Raw genomic sequence first — 23,543 nt, 5'->3', positions numbered from 1 at the left:
AGTAATTTCAAGTTTTTAAACCTAGATTTTTGTAATTTATATTAATTTTAAACTAAACTGTACTTAAAAAGTCATGGTATATTTATATATGAGTATTTATTTAAGAGTTGTAGAAAAGCACATTTTTCCTTTTTAAATGTCTTGACAAGATCTTAGTGTGAATCATTACAGTCAGAATAGAAATAATTAAGATTTAAAAGCGGTTAATAACAGTTATTTTCTCATGTGGTCTGCACTGAAATGGAAGGATCATGGTCTTTGTCGTCCTCTCTGTTTGACTGTATTGTACTGTATTTTACTGTAGTACATTTGAGGGTATCACAGTACTTCAGTTACATCCAAAGTAACAAATACAGTAGTGGGACGGACATACTCCAGCTTGTTCCTGTAAAATTCAGCGCCACATTTATCAACTGTAAAGAGACAAGTATTTTCTAAAAACATATTTTTTAGGAAAAGGATCAAGTCTTCCCAAGTCACTGACCTCCAAGTCCAAGTCAAGTTCCATGTCTTGGTTAATTTTATCAAGTCAAGTCTCAAGTCCTGAAAATAGTGACTCAAGTCTGCCAATTACTTATTATAAAATGTTACCAGTTTACCATTAAAGGTTTCACAGTACACAAAATGGATTCTTGTGACTTAAGACATGTTAGAATGATGTTACCTCATCAAAAACACACCTGGAGTTGTGTTTCATTCACACATGTTTGAGTAATCCTTTATTATTAGTCTGTCTACATCTCCAAAGCTCAAAATTCTCTGTTCCACGTTGTGATGTCATGAAGCGGTAGTTTTCAAGTTAACAGCTACGTTTACCTTTAGTTCAGTAGAGATTGGCAATTCCCTGGCTGAAAACATCTAAATCAGGGGTCTCCAACATGTAGCTTGGGAGTTATCAGTAGCTCTCCACCCGCTTACAAGTAGCTCGCCAAGGGATTTCTGAATTATACTGATATACTCAATAACTCAAATTTGATGAATTACCATTGTAAATGTGTTATTTTGTGTCCTAATACATGAATAGTGGTTCAGTGTTTAAAGGCATCTAACTGTACAACACTAAGGCTCACCCTCTTATATCCACTTAATTTCCTGGAGATCGCTAAAATGAGTGGCTCTCCGGCATTTTCATTTTGTAAAGGGAGCTCACCGGATGCAAAACGTTGGAGATCCCTGATTTAAATGATTCTAGTAAAGGTGTTCACAGTGGAGCACTTCCATAACATGACATCAAAAGGTGGAACAGAGTGTTTTCCATTTGAGAGAAAAACTCTCAAATTTTCAGGGTTGGTGTGTTAAACATGTGTGAAAGAAACAAAACACAACTAAGGCATGTTTGTCACGAGGGAACAACATTTTAATGTAGATCAGAAATATAAATATCATAATATGGGCCCTTTAAGCGTAATCAAATTCTACCAAAATGTTTCATACCTCTTTTCCATCCTTTAGCCAAATCCCATCCACTTTCTCATCATCTAGAACCACACACAGCTCTGCAGAAGAACCTGACGGACACTGGGCATCAGACATCCCACTCTTCACTGACGCAAAACGCTCTGGAGGAGTAGAGAACAGAACAGTCTGAACAAATTATTCTAAAAAGTCTGTTGGTTCAGTTTCTGTTTCTGGTCAGATTGTGCTAAAATAAACCTCAGATTAAAGTCTAACAAAGCCTCAGACAGAGTAGTGCCCTCAGGATGCATCACACCCTCAGGGAAAGTTCATGACATTAGCTGCAAAGTGGAGAAAAAAAAAAAATCCAGCTCACCATCAACAGTCAGAATGGCAGTAGAGAAGTACTCGTGCTCGTCATTGTCTTGAGTGCACATTATGGTGTATTCTCCGGCGTCCGTCAGTTCACAGTCTTCTATAATGGCCTCCGCTCGCTTTCCCTCGTGCACAAAAATGTAGCGGCGGCTGGCGGTGACGTCGCTCCCGTCTTTGAGCCAGCGGATCTGCACGTCTTTGGAGGTGAGCTCACACTCCAGACGAGCCTTTCCTCTCTCCTGCACACGCACGTTTTTCAAGGAGCTACTGAACTTGATGGGAATTCCTTAAAAACAGAATAATTAAAGTATTTTAGGTGTTTTTTTATTTATTTATTACAATATGTTATTAATAAAAGCAATGTTTCATAAGTGAAATATTAAAAAAAGCAAAATGGGCCTCAATTTTTGTGCAAGCTCATGTATAGATGGCAATCCTCTTTGGGCCTTAAACCCTCCTCAGTGTGTATGTTGTCAGTTTACCAGTCTTTAAATTCAGTATTTAAATTTTAATTTTTAATAAGGGTGACAGTGGTTCAAACTAATTAACCACTGGATTTATATAGCACCTTTCAAGATACTCAGAGTGCTTTACAGAGCAGTCTTCATTCACTCCACACTCAGGTGATACTATAGTAGCCACAGATGCACTGGGGCAGGCAGACATAAACAAGGCTGCCAATTTGAGGCAACACCCTATTCATACTAGGCAAAGTACCCACATTGCTTAAGGACCCAACAGTATTTTTTTGTCACTGGCTCCCCAGTGTTACCCAGGCTGGTACCACCTAGTGCCTCCACTCAATTTCATTTCTCTCCTGTGACTAGGTCAGGAATCGGAATGCACCAGACGGTTTGCAGAAACCCTGGAAGTTGTAGACCGAGCTCCGGCCAATCAGCGAAGACCTGTGAAGCTGTGTCTGGGTCCCTTTTGTGGTACAGCACAACTGTAAACAAAGCGGTCGAGATGGATGTAGACAAAGCCATACATTCTGTGTTTGCAACGATTCCCGAGATCAAAGATTTATAGCCGGAACAAATAGAAAGTTATCAAGAGGAAAGACATTATTTCCCTTCTTCCTATGGGATTTGTCACATTACATACGTCATGACCAAATAGCAGCGATTGGTTAAATAAAAAAAGTACCCACCTAACATCGAGCGAACAAATACTAATGCTACGAGGTCAAACAGTTTCCACAAAGTGAAAGCAGCTGATGAATCAGACTACCCCAATGTGGCACCTGATATTCCCAGCGGTCTCCCATCCAAATACTAACCAGACCCGGCCCTACTTAGCTTCTGAGGTCTAATGAGATCAGGCTTCGACAAGCTGGTATGGTTCAAATGACTCTTCCAACAGTTCAATCCCACCAGTGAATGCTGCTGTTGTGCCCTTAGGCAAGACACTACACCTACCCAGCTGATGACCACTGAGTATGGAGTAAATGAAGATCCTTAGTATTCAAGCTTGAAAAGTGCAATAAGACGTCAATAGTGTATGAGGGTAATTACTTTCCTCATGAGTTATTTGTTATTGTAGGACCCTGTTGAGGACAAATAAAAAGCCTTTTTCACTCATAAAACCGTAGTCATGAATAACTATTATTAGCACAGCCTCAATTACGGCCTCTATTGCTCCAGCCCCAGAAGACTGAAGACATCCCAGTGTCCATGCCCCAGCCTGCTCCTTGGGCTTGTTAGTAAATTAGCTCTTTGTGTGGTGGGATTTCGCTGGATCACTTTCAACTTCCAGCACAAGAAAGGAGAATTATAATGATGGCCATAGATCTTCATTTGAGATGGGCTTCAGATTAGTTGTAGCTGTGAAGTAATAGATTTTCTTGTGTCTGGGGGACTTAACACAGTAGCTACTCATCTGTTTGAAGTCTAACGCAGAAAAAAAAAAAAGTAAAGAAAAAAGGCAAGCTTATGGAAAGAACAAAACAATAAAGTAGTTTGTTTGCAATGAGATACAGTACGTTCGATGAATAGTGGGACAGTGGCAGTGAGGTCCCCTATGCTGATGGTGTAGTCTCCGGTATCGCTGACTTTGACATCTTTAATCTTCAGTGTGTAGGTCAAACCATCTTCAGACAGTGACACATCAAACTTCTCATCTCGCTTCAGTTCCTTATCTTTGACCTGCAAAAGAACAAGTACATCTGAGAAAACCATCTCCCTTTTGTCTCCTGAATGTTATTTTCCACTATCTTGCACAGTACACGAATAGTAATGGATTTCTCTGTATATTGTTTTTTTAAAGGGCCCATATTACACACCAACTCTGCATATTTAAGTTGAGTTCTTCTCTCTGTCAACAAGTGCTCCACTGTGTTTTTAAAGTCCATACACCTTCACTAGAATCATTTGGATGATTTCAGGCCTGGAAATGCCAATCTCTACTGAACAAAAAATGAAAGGTAGCTGTTAACTTGAAAACTACCACTTCATGACATGACACTTTGGAGATGTACACGGACTAATAATAAAAGGATTACTCAAACATGTGTGAATGAAACAAAACACAACTCCCAGTATATTTTTGGGGAGGTAATAGGGCTGGGCGATATGGAGCAAACAATATATATCATATATCCAGATATAGCAAAATATATCGAGATATATAGAGATATCTGTAGAGGACAAATAACCCTGAAAAATAATTATGAAGTATTCCACAATCCAATGCAGATTAAACCAGCAGCAGATTATCAATTAAAATCTTCTGCATAAATAATCTTTACATTACTACAACATATAAATCATAACGACTATAGAACCACATCAGCTGGTTTGAGATTAAAATGTGTTTAATGCAGTTTTGCTCACATTTGTTTATGATTTACAGAAACGAAACTTGGCAGCACATGTCTAATTTGCATCAACTGTAAGCGCTGTCAGACTAAAGGACATGACTCAGTGGAATATGAGTGTTCTGTCTGTGACAGAGGATGTGCTGCTGATGGCCTTGTCTGTAAATGGTGGAAATGGTTCGTAGTGCTAGAAACTTTCTTTGGCACCAACTTTCGGCATTCACAGCAGTAGACTCATGTCTGCTGCTCACAGCAAAGAGGCAGTGGCGTGTGGGGGCGAGCACAGAGAAAACCAAGCGGCGAAATCAGAATTAAATAATAAGCATTATGTCGATATATATAATATGTCAGAATCCATACAGAGTTAAAGAAATATCTCGATATATTTTAAATATGGACATATCGTTCACCCCTCAGAGGTAACATGGCTTAAAGACTCCTTGTGGTGTAAAATAGGACCTTTAAAACTTTTTATAATAGCTTTTACACATCTGATACTAACCTTCCAAATCAGAGGAGCGTCCGTCTTCTTAGAGAGGCGTACCTCAAACACAGCAGTCTGCCTTTCAGTCACTTTCTTCGGCTTGAAGTCAGATAGAAATTTCAGAGGTTCATCTGCAGAGACAATTTAAATTTAAATAATGGTTACATGAGATTATTTGAGAATACAAATAATAATGATTTATTTTTTATTATCATTCATTATATTTAGAAATTCTTTGTTGGACACTCAAAGACGTTTTACAGTGCACAGGGCTAATCCATCCATCTACTCCCATTGTAGGTGCCTTGAGGTAAAGGGATGGAGACAAGGCTGCCAATCTGCACCAGAATAACGTTTAGATTTCAGATTTGTTGACCTGATTTAAGGTTATTATGTCTGTAATTACTGAGGTTGTTCACATGAACTTGAAATGGTAAAGTCCTTGTCTGTCAGCATTACTCAACTTAAGTGAGATTCTTCAACCCAAAAGATATGATCATTGAAGTTAAAATTACTCCAGACAAAATATTGAAATGGAAAGTTTTTGAATCAATGGTAAAGGGTCACATTTTTATTTAGTTTTTTATATAGTGTTTTTCAGCCCATTTGTGATTTTTTGTTTTGTTGTTATTTTCAAGAACTGTAAATCTCTCACAGATTTCATCGAATTCTACAACATAAATGCAACCTATAACCTAGTCTGCCAAAATACCATGGTGCTATTTTGTCCTTTTCTCTTACCTATGACATGAAGTCTGGCAGTGAGCCTCTTGTCTCCAACCTGCAGAGCGTATGTGCCCATATCACTGAGGCTGACACTGGAGATACATAACATGTGTTTGGTTCCCATCTGTTTGACTTCATACTTCCCCAGAGAATACTGAGTCCGCAGCAGCTCTGAGCCCTGGATATAAAATAAAAAAGATGAGAAGACTTGTGTAGACCTTCCACACACACACACACACCCACCCACCCACACACGCACACACCCACACATCTCACCAGGAACCACTGCATCCTGACATTTGGATCTTTCAGCTCCAAGATCGTGTCAAAGACGGCGTTGGTACCGGCTTTGGCTGTGATATTTTCCAGAGGCTTCAATACGTGCACCATCTAACAACAAATATATGAAACTGATTTATTATTTTTTATCAGGAAATGCATGTTCTACCTGTGCTGCTATGGGACTCCACAGTATGGAATTAAACCAACTCAATCTCGCATTTACACAATCACAGATGTTTTGAAATCCTTAAAACATGCATTCTTCGTGTGAGCAAGCTCGCCTCTTCACAGATATGCTCTGTAAGGTGTCACCTGCTCATTGTCATGGAGATGGATGTGTGAATAGAGCACAGACTGTATAAAGAAGTGGACTAAGGAAGTGTAACGTCACCTGTAGCTTTTGGCTCCAGTCAAATGAAGCTCATCGAGGCATGTTGTTACAGAAGCGAATTTGGAGCCATATTTGGAATTCCGACTGTGAGTATCTTAGCAACTAAAGAGCCACTTCGGAGCGAGGCTGCTAACACGAGTGGGAGTGACCTTGGGAAAAGAAGATGCCTGATTTGTCTGTTATTAAAGGGACAGTTCGGAATTTTGGACATAGGGCTTCATTTCCTAGTGAGCCAGAGTGTTGGAAATGTGTAGAGACACTTTTTAAAATATTCCCTCCAGTCCTTGTATTTGCAGAGGTCGCTGGTGCTTGGCTGGTGCATGTCAATGGTCATAGTTATCCTGCCACTAAAAACAGTCTTACCCACTCCACAAAGCACCTGAAGCAAATCTATTATTACGCTGTTGACTGTCGATGTCTGTGTTGATAGAATAATGTCAGAAACAAAACCAACCTTGCATCACATGAATCGTCACATGTTGAGGGACTATTTTCTTGTATATCAGTCCGCAGCCGCCAAGCTTTCTACTGCTGCTCAGACACAAATCCTTCAAACGCAAGATGGGTTTGACTTGTAAAATGATTTTTCGTGTTCATTTATTCTTTTATGTTTATTTATGTTCATATCTCAAGGACACACTTCACCCATCCAGTACATGGACTTTTTACAGCTCTCCTATCAGGCAGAAGAATGCACCATCTACAGGCAAGGACCACCAGACTCCGGAACAGTTTTAATCCTGGCGCCGTTAGGCAGATCAATTCTGTCAAATAACCCTGACACAAATGTACCTTACAGAATAGCACTGACTTGGAAAGCACTTAGGAAAATGGGGGTTTGAAAGACTGTATTTGACATACAATATCTTAAACTATTTATGCTTATTGTTGTTTATGCTGCTGATGACTTGGACCTGAGTGCAGTGTTTTGTTTATCTGTATTTTTTATATTGAAATGACAAATAAATTTTGATTCTGTTTCTGAAAATAACAAAATAAAAACAATAGGATCAGGTAGAGTGAGTTAATACAAACATTTTAAGACCAAAATGAGGAGCCTGAGCAGCAGTTACAGAGAGAGGGGTGACGGTTTTTCAATGAGCGAATTGGAGATGATGGAGCCAAAAGCGCTCCCCATGCTCACTTCCTAATTAGAACACGGCACCTAGCAGGTTAGCTATGCCCTTTTACAGTCTATGGGAGAGAGTAATTTCAGGCCAATTAATAATATCTCAGTGGAAACAAGCAGGTGGCAGGCGCTTCATAAGAAAAGTTACATAGTACACCTAGTTTATTACCCTTCTTATCTGCTCTATTTTAGTCTCTCTCACACTTATAATACTTCAACTTATTTTTCTCTTCTGATCCTGTGTTATATGAACAGCTCTTCGTGAGGCAGGCATACCTCCACCTCCACTTTCTTCTTCATCTCCTTGAGTTTCTTCAGGATCCCTCTGAAGTCAGTGAAACCGTGCTCGGCGCAGATCCTCTCGTAGTCTTTCTTTTCAGCTCCTGACAGAATCTTCAGCATCTCCTCCTCTGTGGGTGGTTTCTTCTCCTCTCTCTTCTCCACAGAGCTGCAAAAGGCCAGAGATCAGGGAAAAGCAGCTGTGCAGATATAGATTTATTTACACAAATCTACATGCATTTTAATTAGTATTATGTAGGCAAGGCAAGGCAGGGAAAGTGTATTTGTATAGTGTACGCAGAGTAATTAAAGTGCTTTACAGAATAAGACAGACATTACAATCACTATACAAACAAATCAAAACATAAATAAACAGTAAAAGAGAAGAGTATACAATAAAAACCTTTCAGTCATATGCAGAGATAAACAGAAGTGCTTTGAGCCTGGATTTAAACATTGTCAAAGTAGACGCCTGTCTCATTAGCCAGGTTGCCTCCGCTCAATTTAATTTCTCTCCAGTAACTAGGTCAGGAATTGGAATACACTAGATGGTTTGCGAGGAACTGTGAAGCCATGATGTCAAACTCAAGTGCCTATCTGGGTCCCTTTTGTAGAACAGCACAACAGTAAACAAGTGATTATACTTTCCGTGTTGGCAATGATTCCCGAGATCGAGGATTTTAATTTGGAACAAAAATGTTTGGTGAATTTTATCAAGGAGAAAGACGTTATTGCCCTTCTTCTTACGGGATTTGGGAAAAGCTTAATATACCAGTTAGCCCCGTTAGCAGGCTCATTACATATGTCACGACCAAATAGCAGCGATTGGTTAAATAAAAAAAGTACCCGCCTACCGACGAGTGAATGAATCTTAATGCTGCGAGGTCAGATGGTTTCCACAAAGTGAAACCGGCTGATGAATCAGGCTACTGTCTCACATCTTTAGGAAGACTGTTCCAGGTTTAGTGGCATAAAACTGAAATGCTGATTCTGCATATTTAGTCCTAAAACTGGGAACACGAAGCCGGGACAAAACCATGACTAAAGCGGAACTAAACCATGACTAAACAAGAACAAAACCAGAACTAAACCAGAACTAATCCAGGACTATCAAAAGGCTGATCTCTGAAGTCCTCAGAGTGTGAAATGGTTAAGATGTCACTAACATGTTAGAAATGTACTTTGGTGCTCGGTCATGGAGAGACTTGTACATGAACAGAGCTGCTTTAAAGTCTATTCTCTTAGCCACAGAAAGCATATATTATTGTACTATTTCATATCTATCAGTCTTAAGCCCAGATAGACAGTGTGGGCAGCCTTTTGAAGGAATTAACATAATATACTGCATGTAAATGACTTCTCCAGGGTACTATTTTTGTGTCCTTGCATACAGTCATATCATATATAAAAAACGCCTCCAGATTATGTTACTGTCCACATAGTTTTGACTTGATACCTACATTACATGCATTGTTAAAATAAACAACAACACAAATTTACATCTGTGAGCATTGTAGAGTGTGCATGTTCTGTGGTTCCTACCGTTTCTTCAGCATCTTTTTCAAGTCTAAAGCCGGATCTGAGAATAAGAGAAACATTGTCACACTAGATATATGCACAAACATCAAGAGTCAAGGTCAATATTTATTTCTATAGCACATTTCGAAACAGCCAGTGCAAACGTAAAAATGTGAGTAAAACACAAGTAAACACAATGAAACTAGGTTAAGAAAACAGATAAGAAAATCAACGGGAGTTAAAAGGCAGTGTGCAGAAGTGCATTTTTAAACTTACTTTCGGTAACAATCAGTGAGACAGAGTAGATGGCTTCACCGTGAACATTGGAGGCAACACATTTGTACACATCAGCGTCTTGCAGAGAGAGATTTTTAACCTGGAAAAACAAAATATAAACATTCCACCTGTGTACATTCATACTGTACAACAACAGCTAGAGGTGATTGCTCTGTGCCGTTTACAAAAAGTGCTTTTGGACAGCTCTCTTTTGCTTATCAACAGTGTTGGGAAGGTTACTTTTAAAATGTATTCCCCTACAGATTACAGATTACAGACCCCAAAATGTAGTTTGTAAAGTAATTGATTAAATTACTTAAGGTGAGTAACGTAATCTGAATACTTTGGATTACTTGGTTTGCTGTAGAGAAGCAAAGACTCGGATCTTCACATAAGAGGTTTTGTCTGCTAAAAGAATATAAAAAGCCCAGACTTTACTCAACCAAATTAAAAATATTATTGATAGAAGAAGAGGAGACACGGTCCACACAACATGGCTTAGTCCTGTTAAATCCTGTTTTAGACCTGGTTTTAGACCTGGTTTAGACCTGGTTTAGTCCTGGTTTAGTCCTGGTTTAGTCCTGGTTTAGTCCTGGTTTAGACCTGGTTTAGACCTGGTTTAGTCCTGGTTTAGACCTGGTTTAGACCTGGTTTAGTCCTGGTTTAGACCTGGTTTAGACCTGGTTTAGACCTGGTTTAGTCCTGGTTTAGTCCTGGTTTAGACCTGGTTTAGTCCTGGTTTAGTCCTGGTTTAGACCTGGTTTAGACATGGTTTAGGACTGGTTTATGCCTGGTTTAGTCCTGATTTAGATCTGGTTTAGACCTGGTTTTGGCCAAAATGTAAAAACAGGAAAATACCACCATGTAATCCATTTATTTATTTAAGTAACTGTAATCCAATTACCACTCACTGAAACAGTAACTGTAACTGAATACAGTTACTCATAATTTGTACTCTGATTACATAATGTCGGTACATGTAATCTGTTACTCCCCAACACTGCTTATCAAGCAGGTTAAACTTTCAACACTGGCAGCATTTTCTAAAGCTTTAAAACAGCGGTTGTTCAATGGCCAAATACAGTATGTCACCAAGTTTAAACAGATAACATGTTTTTTTATAATGAGGGGTTGTTGGTTTAACTCTTTAACTTGTAACTTCAAACTTCAAATGAACTGTTTGAAATGAATTGTATGTATCATGAGTGTACAGTGAGTGTGTTGTATGTATAGTGAGTGTTCTGGTGTTATGTACTTTTGTGTGATTGTTTCTGTACTTTTTCCCTGTCCTGTAGATGATTTCACATCAACCTGCCGAGAAAATGAAGATGGAAATTTGTCACGCTGCTATAATCTTTACATATTTACATTTTAAATTAATATGTGTTGCCCCTTTACAAATAAATATATAAGAAATAAATAAGAATCTCCCTTATGTAATAAATAACCCCATGTCATGTCAGTCACTCTTTCATCTTTGCACCATTTCTCCTTACAACCTTTTGTATATAACCCTAGTTTGTATTACTATATTTCTTTGTTTTATCTTTATTTGTACACATACATTTGTACAATTACACAGATCTTGCTATTTTTGCTACTTGAATTGAATTTTTATTACCATTTATATTGCTGGCCTGTGTTATTATATTATATTGTGATATGTGAGCTACTGTGGCCAAATAATTTCCCTTGTGGATCAATAAAGTTGGTCTAAGTTTACTGTCACTATAATGTATGCAGTACCCATAATGAACAGAGCGGGGCAGTGTACTTCTGGCAAGTCTCCAACAAACATTTAACGTCATTCCTTACAGAGAAGCAGATGGTAAGGGAAGATTCATATGTCAGCACCCACAAGTTAATTGCTTTATAATAGCTATTTAAGCTTCACTTAGGCTGCACGGCTGGTACAGAGAAAGCTTTAAATCTATGACTGGTTATAAATGAAAGCATCAGAAAGAAGAGATCCTCTGTCTTATTTCCACGTGATGTATGGGATACCGTCTATTCTACAGGAAATGTCAATGTTGGATGTGCATTAAAGAGTGACACAGCTGTACCACTGAATCCAATGCAAAGAAGATACACGACTCGTGAACTTTAAACCATGTTATAATGTTGTTACCTCATCAAAAACATACCTAGAGTTGTGTTTTGTTTCATTCACATGTTTGAGTAATCTTGCATTGTTGGTTGTTAGTTGCATTATTATCCTGGGGTGCCCCTTTAGCTGATTAGAATTATCTTTTTTCTCACGTGTCACTTGTTATATGGATTAAGGTTCACATAGGTGCAAATTAGGGGTGTGACAATAACCGATATATCGTGATATCGTATCATCAAAGTTCTCACAATAATATCGTGGACCATCACAATATACTGAATTACAAGGCTCTTTGCTTAAATTAAGAGTTATGGTGCAGCAATAACTAAAAAAGACAGAGGAAACTACATAGACCATGATCCTTTGCTCTATTTCAGTGCAGACTACAAGAAGAAACAGTTCTAAGCACTTCTGAGTCTTAGTTCTTTGGATTAAGTCTTGTCAAGGCATTTTAAGAGGAAAAAGTAGCATATTAACAGTTTTGTTAGCTTCACAAAATATCGCAATAAATATCGTTCCGAGAAATTTGGATATTGTTACATCCCGGCATGGGCGGCAGTAGCTCAGTTGGTGGAGCATTCGCCCACTGATCTGAAGGTTGGCGGTTCGAATCCAACTCTCGACATAAAAACATCGCAGGTTGAGCGGTCAGATCCACTGACCCACAGGTTGGCTGGTGTGATGTCCACTTAACCCACCTTGCCCACAGTGTCTGTGTGAATGTGTGCATGAATGGGTGAGTGGTTCCTTGTTGTAAATAAGGCTTTGAATGCCTTGAAGGTGGAAAAGCGCTATAGAAAAATGTGACCATTTACCATCCCTAATCGTGAGCCTCCCCACCATATCGTGAGCTTTCCCATGATATCGCAATAAATATCGTGCCATGAGGTTCATACCGTGACGATATTGTATCGTGAGACATGGATATTGTTACACCCCTAGTGTAAATACATTTAATGAAGTGTAGTTCGGCCGGTCACTTTAACAAATTTTGAAGTTTCAGCTGACGTCATTGTTATTAAAAGCTCACGTTGCATGCTGGGAAATATTTTGGTCGGAGGCAAGAAACACGATAGCGGTCAAACACAGTGCGTAACCTCGCGTATTTATCCCCGATAATGGTAAATTCTGCTGCATTATCGGATGCACAAATAGAAGCACGGAAGAAGCTTTCTTTTTCGTATTCCGAGTGAAAAGAACCGCCAAAGGTGAATTAAACGGCTTTCAAACATTCGCAGAGCAAACGTAGAAGATCCTAGCAAACCGTGGACTCCAACAAGTTCAACAACACATCGAGACTCTTGGAGGTTTTCATCTTTTCTGCTGTGAATGGCCCAGGAGTTTCCACCAAGTCATTGTGGATATCGCTGAAGTGAATGTTTGTCCAGGTAGTTGGCGATTCTGACCAGAAATTTGGTTTGGTCCAGGCTTTGTAGGGGTTGAAAAGAGTGATTTGGCTCCATCGATGCTTATGACCAATTTCTGGTCAAATCATCTTCGGTCCTCTGCTGTTAGAGTGGATAAATAACCGGGATCAATACCCTTTACGTGCTTTCTCACTCCGTCCGTCATGTTGAATTAGTGTTTCTTGCTGCCGACCAAAATAATTCCCAGCATGCAACGCGCGCTTTTGTCAACAATGAAACTCGCCTATTGCTATGGAGCTATATAATGATAAAAATATTACTGAAACTACTTTATGGCACTGACACAAAAGCAATAAAGCTGGATAATGCCAATAAACTCTTTTTAATTAGACAGTATCATTTCAAGGTCCTGTATTACAATTATAACATTTAATCTTGTTACTTCCTCAAAAACATACCTGGAATTGTGTTTTGTTTCATTCACACATGATTGAGTAAGTCTTTATTATTCACTTGTCCACATCTCCAAAGCTCAAATTGCTCTGTTCCACCTTGTGATGTCATGAAGTGGTGGTTTTCAAATTCACAGCTGCCTTTTACCTTGTGTTTAGTAGAGATTGGAAATTCCAGGACTGAAATTATCCAAATGATTCTAGTGAAGGTGTGTGGAGTTTAAAAACATAGTGGAGCACTTCCTGATATGACAAGATGGAGCCTAAATATGGAGAGTTTGTGAGTTAATGAAACAAATCACAACTCCAGGTATGTTTTTGATGAAGTGATTAGGAGTAACTTCACTTCAAAACAATATTACTGAACTCTAAAGGAACTACTCAACTAAAGTAATTTGCACTGTTATGTAAAAACTACCAGCTGACTATTACTTTGCTTTGATTATTTTCCTAATATCTGATGTAGCGGTAGAGTAAAAAAAAAAAAAGTTCTGGCACCTTGAGAATATGCTGATTGTTGAAGTCTTCATAAAAACTTATGGTCTCGTCAGACAATGGGGTCCCGCTGGCTCGCTCCCAGAGGACAGAGGGTTGAGGCTGTCCGGTCACCTTCGCCCGGAATACTGCATTATCACCTGTGAAGAAAAAACCCAAAACATTGACATAGTACAGGCCCCCTGGTAAAAGGCATACTGTAGTTTTAATTATTTAGAGATGTATTTGTTACATGTTAACAGTCTCTAGATAGAACCATTATTACTCCACCTTTTAGTGTACTATAGGAAAAATAACTAAATACTTATCCTGTATTATGCAAAATTATGAGCTCTGAACCATGTTATAATGTTAAATTTTAGCTTTCCACAGTTTTAAATTTTAATCTCACAGAAGGCACACACTAATACGTATGTAAATATATGTATACGTATATAATAATATGTGAAAACTGTGAAAAAAAGACATGGACACCCAAAGAAGCTGGGCAAGCTTTTATAATATGGGATCCATCACCAAAGTGTGATTAATTTAATGGCTTGACAGATTCTTTTTTTTTTTTTTTTTTTTTCATTAAAGTTAACAAAGGAACAAAATATATTGTACACTGACATAGCACGTCAATTATAGTCCCCTTTCTCCTTTTCCAAAATTAAACAAAGTCACTGTATTACAAAAATGATCAAGCTACAGATTCAGTTTTTGGTACAACAAACAGACAAGACAAAAAATACACCTTATTTAGCTTTAATAAAGCATGAACAAAGGCTTAATTAATAATGAACAAAGACTTAATTAATAATGATTCACGCTTATGTAGGGAAAGATGCTTGTTCAGGGCCTGCTCCCCCCATTCTGACAGAATCCACAAACCAGGAACCTAGAGAAGTCGGTTCTGCCTGACTGCCTCTTGGTATTTACATCCCCAAGAGAACCGATCTTCGGTGCTTCCACACCTCTCTTCCCCCACGCCAAGTGGGACATGAATCAGAATGGGAAATTGACATGGCTCTGCTAAAGTGATAAGGACTGTTAAATAATGACATTCCTCATTTTGCTTTGAAGAAACAGACCCACATCATCTACATACCGGACCATAAGGCGCCAATGCTTGGACCGGTTAAAACCGCGATGGACTGTGGTTGCCACTTTTGGACACTAGAGAAGGACTGGATTAAACGCATCTCGATAACTAGTTAAAAATGTTTTAACTGTGTTCTATATAAGGCTCATGTTGATACAAGACAAGTATGCCACATTGCTTAATTCATGTGTTCATAGTCTCTTGTGTGTATTTCATGTCATGTTCCGGAAGTATTTACGGTAACTTCACGGCGTGTTTTCAGACAGATATACTTTTGATTTCTTTGTATGAATCGTCGGCTAATGTTATCGTAAACAGTTAGTACCTGAATGTGGGAAGTTATCAATTTAATATTTGCAAATGATATTTGTACGGGGACCAGTTCAGCTCAGACGCGGGCGTGCCTTAAATTTGCATATAACAACGCCCACCAAGCGCACTGACCAAAACGAAGCCTCACGCGCGAAAACTTTCGCTTCGCGCTTTCGCTTCGCTTCGCCTTTCTTCGCTCTTCGCCTTGCCTCGCCGCCGCGAGGACCCGCCGAAGAGGACCAGGGAAGACGGCCGGTCGGAGAGACCCAGGGGGAGCTGTAACAGACCTGGAGTCGCACCTGCCGAGAGCTGAGGACCAGAGCCGGTGAAGGAGGCGTGGACCGCCCTGCCCGAGTACCATCATCACGCCGCTGCCTGCCCGTGCGTGCGACCACCGCCGAACCCCGCCATCGCCGCATTCCACACGGACCGAGAACAACATCGCCAAGTAAGGCTGGTTGTGAACAGTGAATGAATAAGGGTTGGCATCCCTCTTACGATTGCGTCCAATTATTCCTAAGGCAAGCGCAGTAGCGACTTAGCGAAACGCCATAACTGAGCTAAACTGAACCCCGTTTTATAACTACCTCAGGTTGTTAAAATCGGTGCTTTAATGTTACGTAACCAGAACTTGGAAGCTGGTGTCTAGTTATTGTTTGCTAATAAACCACACAAAGGAATTTGCTGGTTTCAGTGATTTTTCTTAAAGTTATCATCAGGTCACTTTTTCGGGTACGTTCCCTTCGGATTGATAAAATTGATAAGTTGTTGTTGTCGCATATGGTTAAGTTTGATTCGGTCAGAATCTGGTGCCCCGCAAATGTATCATTTCAATAATTCGTCAAAAGCTAAACCACATGCTCAAACACGCACATCTTACCACACGTTAAATCGCATTTTCTCCTACACGTAGTAACTACTTAATTACTACCTTAATTAGCACTTGCACTTAATTTGCCTGTGCTGTAAATAGTTACTCATAATTATTTAATACTTAATTACTCATGAACTAACCATTTGAGCATTTATTAATCATTAATAAGCTATGAGAGAATGATTTACTAATAATGCAATGCAGCGATAATTCAGGCAGCTGTTATCTGTTAGTTAAGCCTTTTTGAGAGCTTTTCTAAAGTGAAGACTAATTATCCTTTATTAAGCATTTACTAAGTGTGAATCATTATTAATTAAGTCTTTGTTCATGGTTTATTAAGGCTAAGTAAGGTGTAGTTATTATAAAGTGTTACGGTAATTATAATAATGCGCTATTAGGTCTTCAAAAACATACCTGGAGTTGTGTTTTGCTTCATTCACACGTTTGAGAAATCCTGTATTATCATATCTACATCTCATCTCCAAATCTCAAAATACTCTGTTCCACCGTTTGCAGAACAAAAGGTAAAAGGTCGCTGTTAACTTAAGATAAGCATTTCCCGAGCTGAAATTGTTCAAATGATTCTAGTGAAGGTGTATGGAGTTTAAAAACGCATCAGAAGGTGGAACAGAGTGTTTTAATACATAATGTGTACATGAAACAAAACACAACTCCAGGTATGATTGTGATGAGGAAACAATATTATAATATACGCAGATCACAGAATTGCGTTATCTGAGCCATTTAATATAACAGCGGTGTGGATATTGCCTGTCAAGTCCTGAATTACATGTTCATAAAGCACTGGAGAAGAGGGTGTTCTGGATCCGAGGCAAGTGACGATAGCTACAGCCATGTGATCTTTGCTCAAGCTTAAACTGCCTTTGAAGTGACACTGGTTGGAAGATGAGAGCATATACATTTAAAATAAGTGTTACATTTACTTCAAAAAGACTTTAACTTTTTCACCCATGTTCCAACTGAAGAAATGTTAAAAATAAACCGTGAAGTGCACTAAAGAAATGTCATGTATTGTCGGGGGCTGGTGAGATAAAAGGATGGTTCACCTCACCTTCTTGTGCAGTAACAGGACGCAGTTTCTCCTCAAAATCTGGGACAGACTCTCCCTTGGGGATGTGGGCAGACTTCTGAACCTGGCTGTAAGTCTCCACCACCGCTGAGGATTTCCGGTGGACCACAGAGTGCTCTGCGGGAGAGAGGACTGTCATATATACGGACGCTAATAGAAGTCATATACATTTTTAATGCAGTGTGATAAAGCGGTTTAATCAATAAACAAAACTATTTAAAAAATGACTTGAAACCTTTATTTTATTAGTCTGCATTGATAGTTTGCAGGTGACATTGTACTGGGGGTGTTCTACCTGCATGTGTATTAGTTACCATGGTGAGACAAAGCACTCATTAGTAAACAGGAGCCTGTGACCAGTACGAACGTTCATGATCCAGTTAACACGTTTAATTTTTAACAAATTGTTGAGCGTGAAAGCTTGGCTTAAAGTGACTGTGAAGTTTATTTTTGAGAGGAACACTCAAAAAGTTGTAGTAGTGGTAGTTCCTGCTAAGCCTGTTCTTTCTGGTCAGATTGTGTTGAAATAAAGCTCAGGTTAAAGCCTAACAAAGTCTCAGACAGAGTACACCAACAATTAGTATCACAGCCTCAGGGAATCTTAATGACAACAGCTGCAAAGTACACAGCAAAGAGTTGTTTTTAACTCAAAAAGTGTGATTTTAACTATTTGAAAGTTAAATGGCGGTTCAAGTTGGGGTTATTTGCCAGAGTTGATATGATTGAAGTTAATTCAACTTCCCCAAGTGTTAATTCAACTTCCCTTAGTGTTAATTTGTCATCTCCCACCCACCACTTCAAACTCCCACGAGAGAAGACCAGTTTGAACCAGTTTTTACATTATTTCATCTTAAATGAACTAAAATAAAGTGTAAAAATAAAACACCTCTGTGAGTTGTTTAGCTACATCAGGATAACTCTACAAAGTGTTATCTGTTTACTCTCAAAACATTCATATAACTCTTGATTTTGGGGTTAAATGGGAACTTTGGTCCAGTGTTACTTAATTAACATTTCCAAAAAAGGTTAAATTAACTCTAGAACAGATTAGACTCTTATAAACCCTGAGAAAATGTTAAAATTGATTCTGTGAGAGGCAATTTTAACACTCCAATTTTTGCTGTGTATCTATAGAATTAAATGGTTTTGTTTGATTTATTTATTTTTTCATGTTACTGTATTTATGTGTATCATAATTTTAAACAAATTTCTACTGTAACATTTGGATAAATAGTGATTAAGTTTTCCTTTGCCTACATTTTAATACAGGCTACATGTAGCTATAGAACATTTATCTATCTATATATAGCCTTTTTTTTGGGACAACTTACAGCGACGCTTACATACCATCCATGCTTTTCATTAATCCTTGTGAGACTTTCCTGAGTTTGGAGGAGGTCATGGACGAGGAGGTCATGGAGGAGGAGGAGGAGGAGATGAAAGTTGAAGAATGTGACATTACTTGAGTTTGTGCGATCTGACTCAGTGGACCCACGGGTGCCTCTATTAGGTCCAGACTGTCCCCGCTGGTGAGGGAGGGCTCGGCTGCCATGGCGATGATATGAGGGTACGGTCGGGATGCGGTCAGCTGTCGAGAAACACAACGAGAGACGTGACAGCGCAAACAGCGAAAACATGAAGACAAAATATGAAGCTGCATTTGATAGTGAAAGAATAAACCACATTTTCATCTTGAATTTAGGAAGGTATACACTTTCTCTAAAAAGTTATTACATAGAATGGACTCTTGTGAGGTTTAAAGGTTGTATAGAGGATTTTTAAGGGAAGAGAAATACAGCGACAGTCCGTTTTCAAATGTTGTAGTAGAAACATCTCCTCCCGACTCCTTTCCTTACTCTAGAAATCACATTTGTTTACAGGCAGTGCGCGTTCAGAATTACAGTTGAAGTGACCTGTCTAGAAAAAATTTAGCGACCGAAGCGTCAGTTTTTAGAACCTTTGTCTGCTTCAGTTGCGCAATCGCTGGAAGAGATCTCCAATAATCACCTCAGTTTGGCCTCGCTCCTTTCCCCCTTCTTCTCTTCTTCTTTCAGCGATCGCAAAAAAGGACTTTCTTTTGCGGTGAACTGGTCGTGGATTCTCGTCTGCCATTGCAACAAACTTTGTGCGAACTGCGAGGAAGCTACAGTTTAAAAAAGCCTCTAAGAACCGCTGCATAAACTGAGTCAATTACACTAAAAACACAGGGAGTTTGGTTGACAACCGAACAGCCAATAGAAAATGAGGTAGCCTTGTTTTCTATTGGCTGATGTTTATCTGCCCTCATTATGTCCACAGTTGATAGATTTTCATTCTTTCTTTTTTTTTTTTGGTCATCATAATTACAAGGCTGCTGCATCTCTGTAATGGTATTTTAAACTTTCATTGACAATTTGAAACAAAAAAATTGTCCATACAACCTTTAAGCCATTTTATAATGTTATTACCTCCTCAAAAACATACCTGGAGATGTGTTTTGTTTCATTCACATGCTTGAGTAACCCATTATTTTTAATCAGTCCACATCTCCAAAGCTTAAAATGTTCTGTTCCTTCTTGTGATGTCATGCAGTGGTAGTCTTTAGGTTTTCTTTTACCTTTAGTTGAGTAGAGATTGACAGTTCCAGTTCTGGAATTAACCAAATGATTCTAGTGAAGTTGTTTTGTTTTTTTTAATTGAACTGCAGATTAATCACACTGACTGTACATTCATGAGTTTTGAAGTTCTTGAAATACACCTTACATACATATATAGTCAGAATTACTGCAATCCAAGTTTGTTTTTTTTTTTTCAATACATGAAGAAAAACAAAAAGAACAACCTCCCACCCCGGTCCAAATCCTCACCCAAGAAAAGCTCTGCTACAAAGTTGTTGGAGACGCTTAATGAAAACATGCCATAGGGTAATTGTGTCACTCTTGGCCCTATGCACTCTGGCTGGAGAGAGTTCTAGATGGGCTTTATCCAAAAACACCAATAACCAAGCATGAATAGATAAACAATGTGGTGGCTTCCAGAGTGTGGTCACCATTTTCTTTGCTGCCATGAGGCCTGACAACACAATCCTTCACTTGGCCACTTTAAATTTGACTTGTGAGAGATTATTTAATGTCAGCACGTCCGGGGAACAGGTTACTAGTATGTGAAGGTGTATTTCTTGTATTACCACATGACATCACAAGGTGGAACAGTGTACTCTCATACAGTACGTAGATAAAACGAAGCACAACTCTAGGTATGTTTGTGATGAGGAAACAACTTTAGAACAGAGATCAGAAAATTGAGTAACTAGCTGCTGATTTGCATAATGTGGTTAATTTGGAGTTAATTAAAATTTCCTAATAAAATGACTACATGTTAGTTTGATGTTAGGAACTGCTGCACATGAATTATGATCGTAATAAGGATGTTGTTAAAGGCTGCTGGCACCACAAAGTGTTTTTATATGAAACGTCAAACTAATTAAAGACGCACTGTTTAACTTTCTGGCGGAAGGTTTGCCATCTGCTTGTATTCTTGGAAATGTTTGCTGTGTCTAGAATGCCCCACAGTATGACATTAAACGCATCTGATTCCATGCAGACAAGCCCACAATGCCTTCAGGCCAAGTTACAGGTCAGATCTGTGGAGAGGCGAACTCACTCACCGTAGAAATGCGTGTTTTTGTTGTATTTTTGAGCATTAAAACACCCGTAATTGAATAAATGTAACACAGATGAGTCTAATGCCTGTAAAACCTTGGATCTCCATGGAAACAAATTAGTGGTGGATCCTCTACTAGAAAAGTTACGCAGTGCACCTTTAATTAGCAGTAATAGAGAATATTCTAATAGGAAAGCGTTGGTAAATTACTACTTAATAGGGGTCAAATCAATCCTCATTAAGATCTAATTAAACAATTATAAATATGCAAAGTAGCAGCGAGTTAAATTTTTAATATGCGTACCCTATAATAAATTGTTGCCATACTTTCTTACTCACTTTGACCAGAGAAAAGCAAAAATGTGAGTGACATAGCTTTTATTTGGGTCGAATTTTCCATAAGCGTGCATTAAAAGACTTTTCTAACACCAGCCTTGTTCCTTTCCTCGCTCGCTCATCCCTCTGTGGAGTGCTGTGACAACAACACTGTTTGGCTCTTTGTAAGACACTCACAGAGATCTAATTAAAAATCCTGCGCATACACCTGCAATGTGAAATAGCTGTTTCTCAACCAGCACTCTGAAATGACATCACTGCACTGCTATCTAGTTTGCACATAAAGACTGGTTTGGCAAGCTCAGGACAGAACTTAAAGGTTAAACGTAAAATGACTTGAGTAGTAGATTAATGTCTGTAGGTGCACTACACATTTCTCTGTCCTGGCCAAGATTTTAAAACTTACATCAGATTATTCATCTTGTTTTCAGATTTATTATCTACTTACTAGTTCTGAAACTGCTTAATTCCAGTCTAGAGATAATTCATTTTAAGATAAGTAAAATTATCTGTCCATGCAGCAAGATAATTTCACTACTTTTAAGTCATTTTCTGATAGATTTAAGTGTTTACCGTATTTTCTGCATTATTAGGCGCTCTGGATTATAAGGTGTCATTAAATGGTCTATTTTCAAACTTTTTTCACAAATAAACCGCACCGGACTTTAAACAAAACACAACAGTTAGATGGGTCAGTGGGACTTTGTTTGTCACGTTCACGGTGACTCTGGGCTTTGTTCAGTTGTGGCGTGTAGGGAGGGTGCTGTCTGGGACCGCTGGATTGTCGGCGTGTTCGCAGTGACTCAGTTGTTCAGTTGTGTCTAGAAGTGGCACATTGCACTCGCTTTTTCGGTTCGTCCTCCGTTCTGTTCCTCGTCGGCGTGGAGTGATGAGTGTGGCTGTGGGTGTTTTTCACTGCACGGTCACTGTCTGCTCCGTGTGTGTTTGCGTGCGCTGCGGGTGGTGCGGCTTTGTAGTTTACTGAAGTCGTGCTGGGACACCCGAGTGGATTCGTGTATAGGGCGCTGTGGATTGCATGACATTTTTTGAAGGGGTTGGAGGCTTTTGAGGGCGCCCTATAATGCGGAAAATATGGCATATCATAAGCTTTTTTGTAGCTTGTTTGTCTGGCAAAAAGGAGCAACAGAGTAAACCTCTAAAACAGCATTTTTATACCCAGCAGTATGAATAATAAAATAACATAAAATTCCTACTTTAATAATAACCGGTGAGACACTCAAATATTTTAACAGCAACATGGACAATAGACAGAGGGGCCAGTATCTCAGGTTGTAATCTCACTGAAACTGAAACACGAGGAAACAGGGCTGCCTTTACTTTTCTTTCTAGGTCTTCTTCTCAGTGCCCTTAATTTTAGGTTCTCAATGGCAGAGCAGATTTTTTCCCATCTGTTGTATATTATTTTAAAAACACAATCACAAACACATCTTACCTTTCGCAGAATGGACGATGCTCCAGGCTCTCCCAGCCTAAATGACTTCTCTTATTACTTCTTCCCACAGACTCCTTCCCTCACAGCAGGGTTCGGCACAGTGGTCCCTTCATTCCTGGATTCTTTTTGGTGCATGGACACGACTGGGGTCTGGGGATGCTCGCTTAACACCTGTTGTGCCATGTCTTGGATAAATTAAGGGCAGCTAATCTACACAGAGTACTGTTCTGGGATAGTAGGCTATATTAGAATGTTAATGCCTCCAACTAGTAGACCTTTTAAGCCCCTATGTGGGAGCCCACTGTGGACTAAGTAGGTCATGGTTTGGGCTCAAAGGACAGCAGCAGGCTGTAGTACAGCCAAGTCCATCTTAACATTTTACTATTTATTTTAGCCTTTGATTTAGTATCTTTATCACTTTGAAAATACAGTCAGTGAGGCTTGAGACTTCATAATGATCAATAAGGAGTTGCAGATATAATAAATCATTTCACATACACTACCATTCAAACGTTTTAGAGCGCCCTATTTTTTTCCAGTTATTTATTGCATTTCAAGTCGTGCAAGTCCAATGAAGAGCTTGAAATGGTACAAAGGTAAGTACTGAACAGTCAGAGGTTAAGAAAAATATAAAAGATAACAAAACACAAGTCCAAGCTCT

The 23,543-nt window shown here is 39.0% G+C and overlaps 1 protein-coding gene across 1 annotated transcript in view; it reads right to left on the bottom strand.

The window, feature by feature from the left end:
• The window catches only part of LOC110165925 (immunoglobulin superfamily member 22), a 38,806-nt gene extending 15,741 nt beyond the window's left edge, over positions 1-23,065 (bottom strand). Inside the window, exons 1-13 of the mRNA XM_055155911.1 lie at positions 22,967-23,065; positions 18,799-19,039; positions 17,434-17,568; positions 14,095-14,231; positions 9,671-9,770; positions 9,419-9,455; positions 7,874-8,045; positions 6,072-6,185; positions 5,811-5,973; positions 5,088-5,200; positions 3,752-3,914; positions 1,772-2,056; positions 1,435-1,559 (exon numbers count right to left, since the gene is read on the bottom strand). Coding sequence (XP_055011886.1) covers positions 1,435-1,559; positions 1,772-2,056; positions 3,752-3,914; positions 5,088-5,200; positions 5,811-5,973; positions 6,072-6,185; positions 7,874-8,045; positions 9,419-9,455; positions 9,671-9,770; positions 14,095-14,231; positions 17,434-17,568; positions 18,799-19,039; positions 22,967-23,065 — 1,884 coding nt within the window. The remainder of the gene's footprint in view (positions 1-1,434; positions 1,560-1,771; positions 2,057-3,751; positions 3,915-5,087; positions 5,201-5,810; positions 5,974-6,071; positions 6,186-7,873; positions 8,046-9,418; positions 9,456-9,670; positions 9,771-14,094; positions 14,232-17,433; positions 17,569-18,798; positions 19,040-22,966) is intronic.
• Positions 23,066-23,543: the final 478 nt, after the last annotated feature.

This window comes from Boleophthalmus pectinirostris, unplaced genomic scaffold (genome assembly GCF_026225935.1).
Source record: "Boleophthalmus pectinirostris isolate CB_2022bp ecotype Guang Dong unplaced genomic scaffold, ASM2622593v1 HiC_scaffold_2, whole genome shotgun sequence".
In the NCBI taxonomy this organism is placed as follows: domain Eukaryota; kingdom Metazoa; phylum Chordata; class Actinopteri; order Gobiiformes; family Gobiidae; genus Boleophthalmus; species Boleophthalmus pectinirostris.
This window is presented reverse-complemented; position numbering and strand designations above follow the sequence as displayed.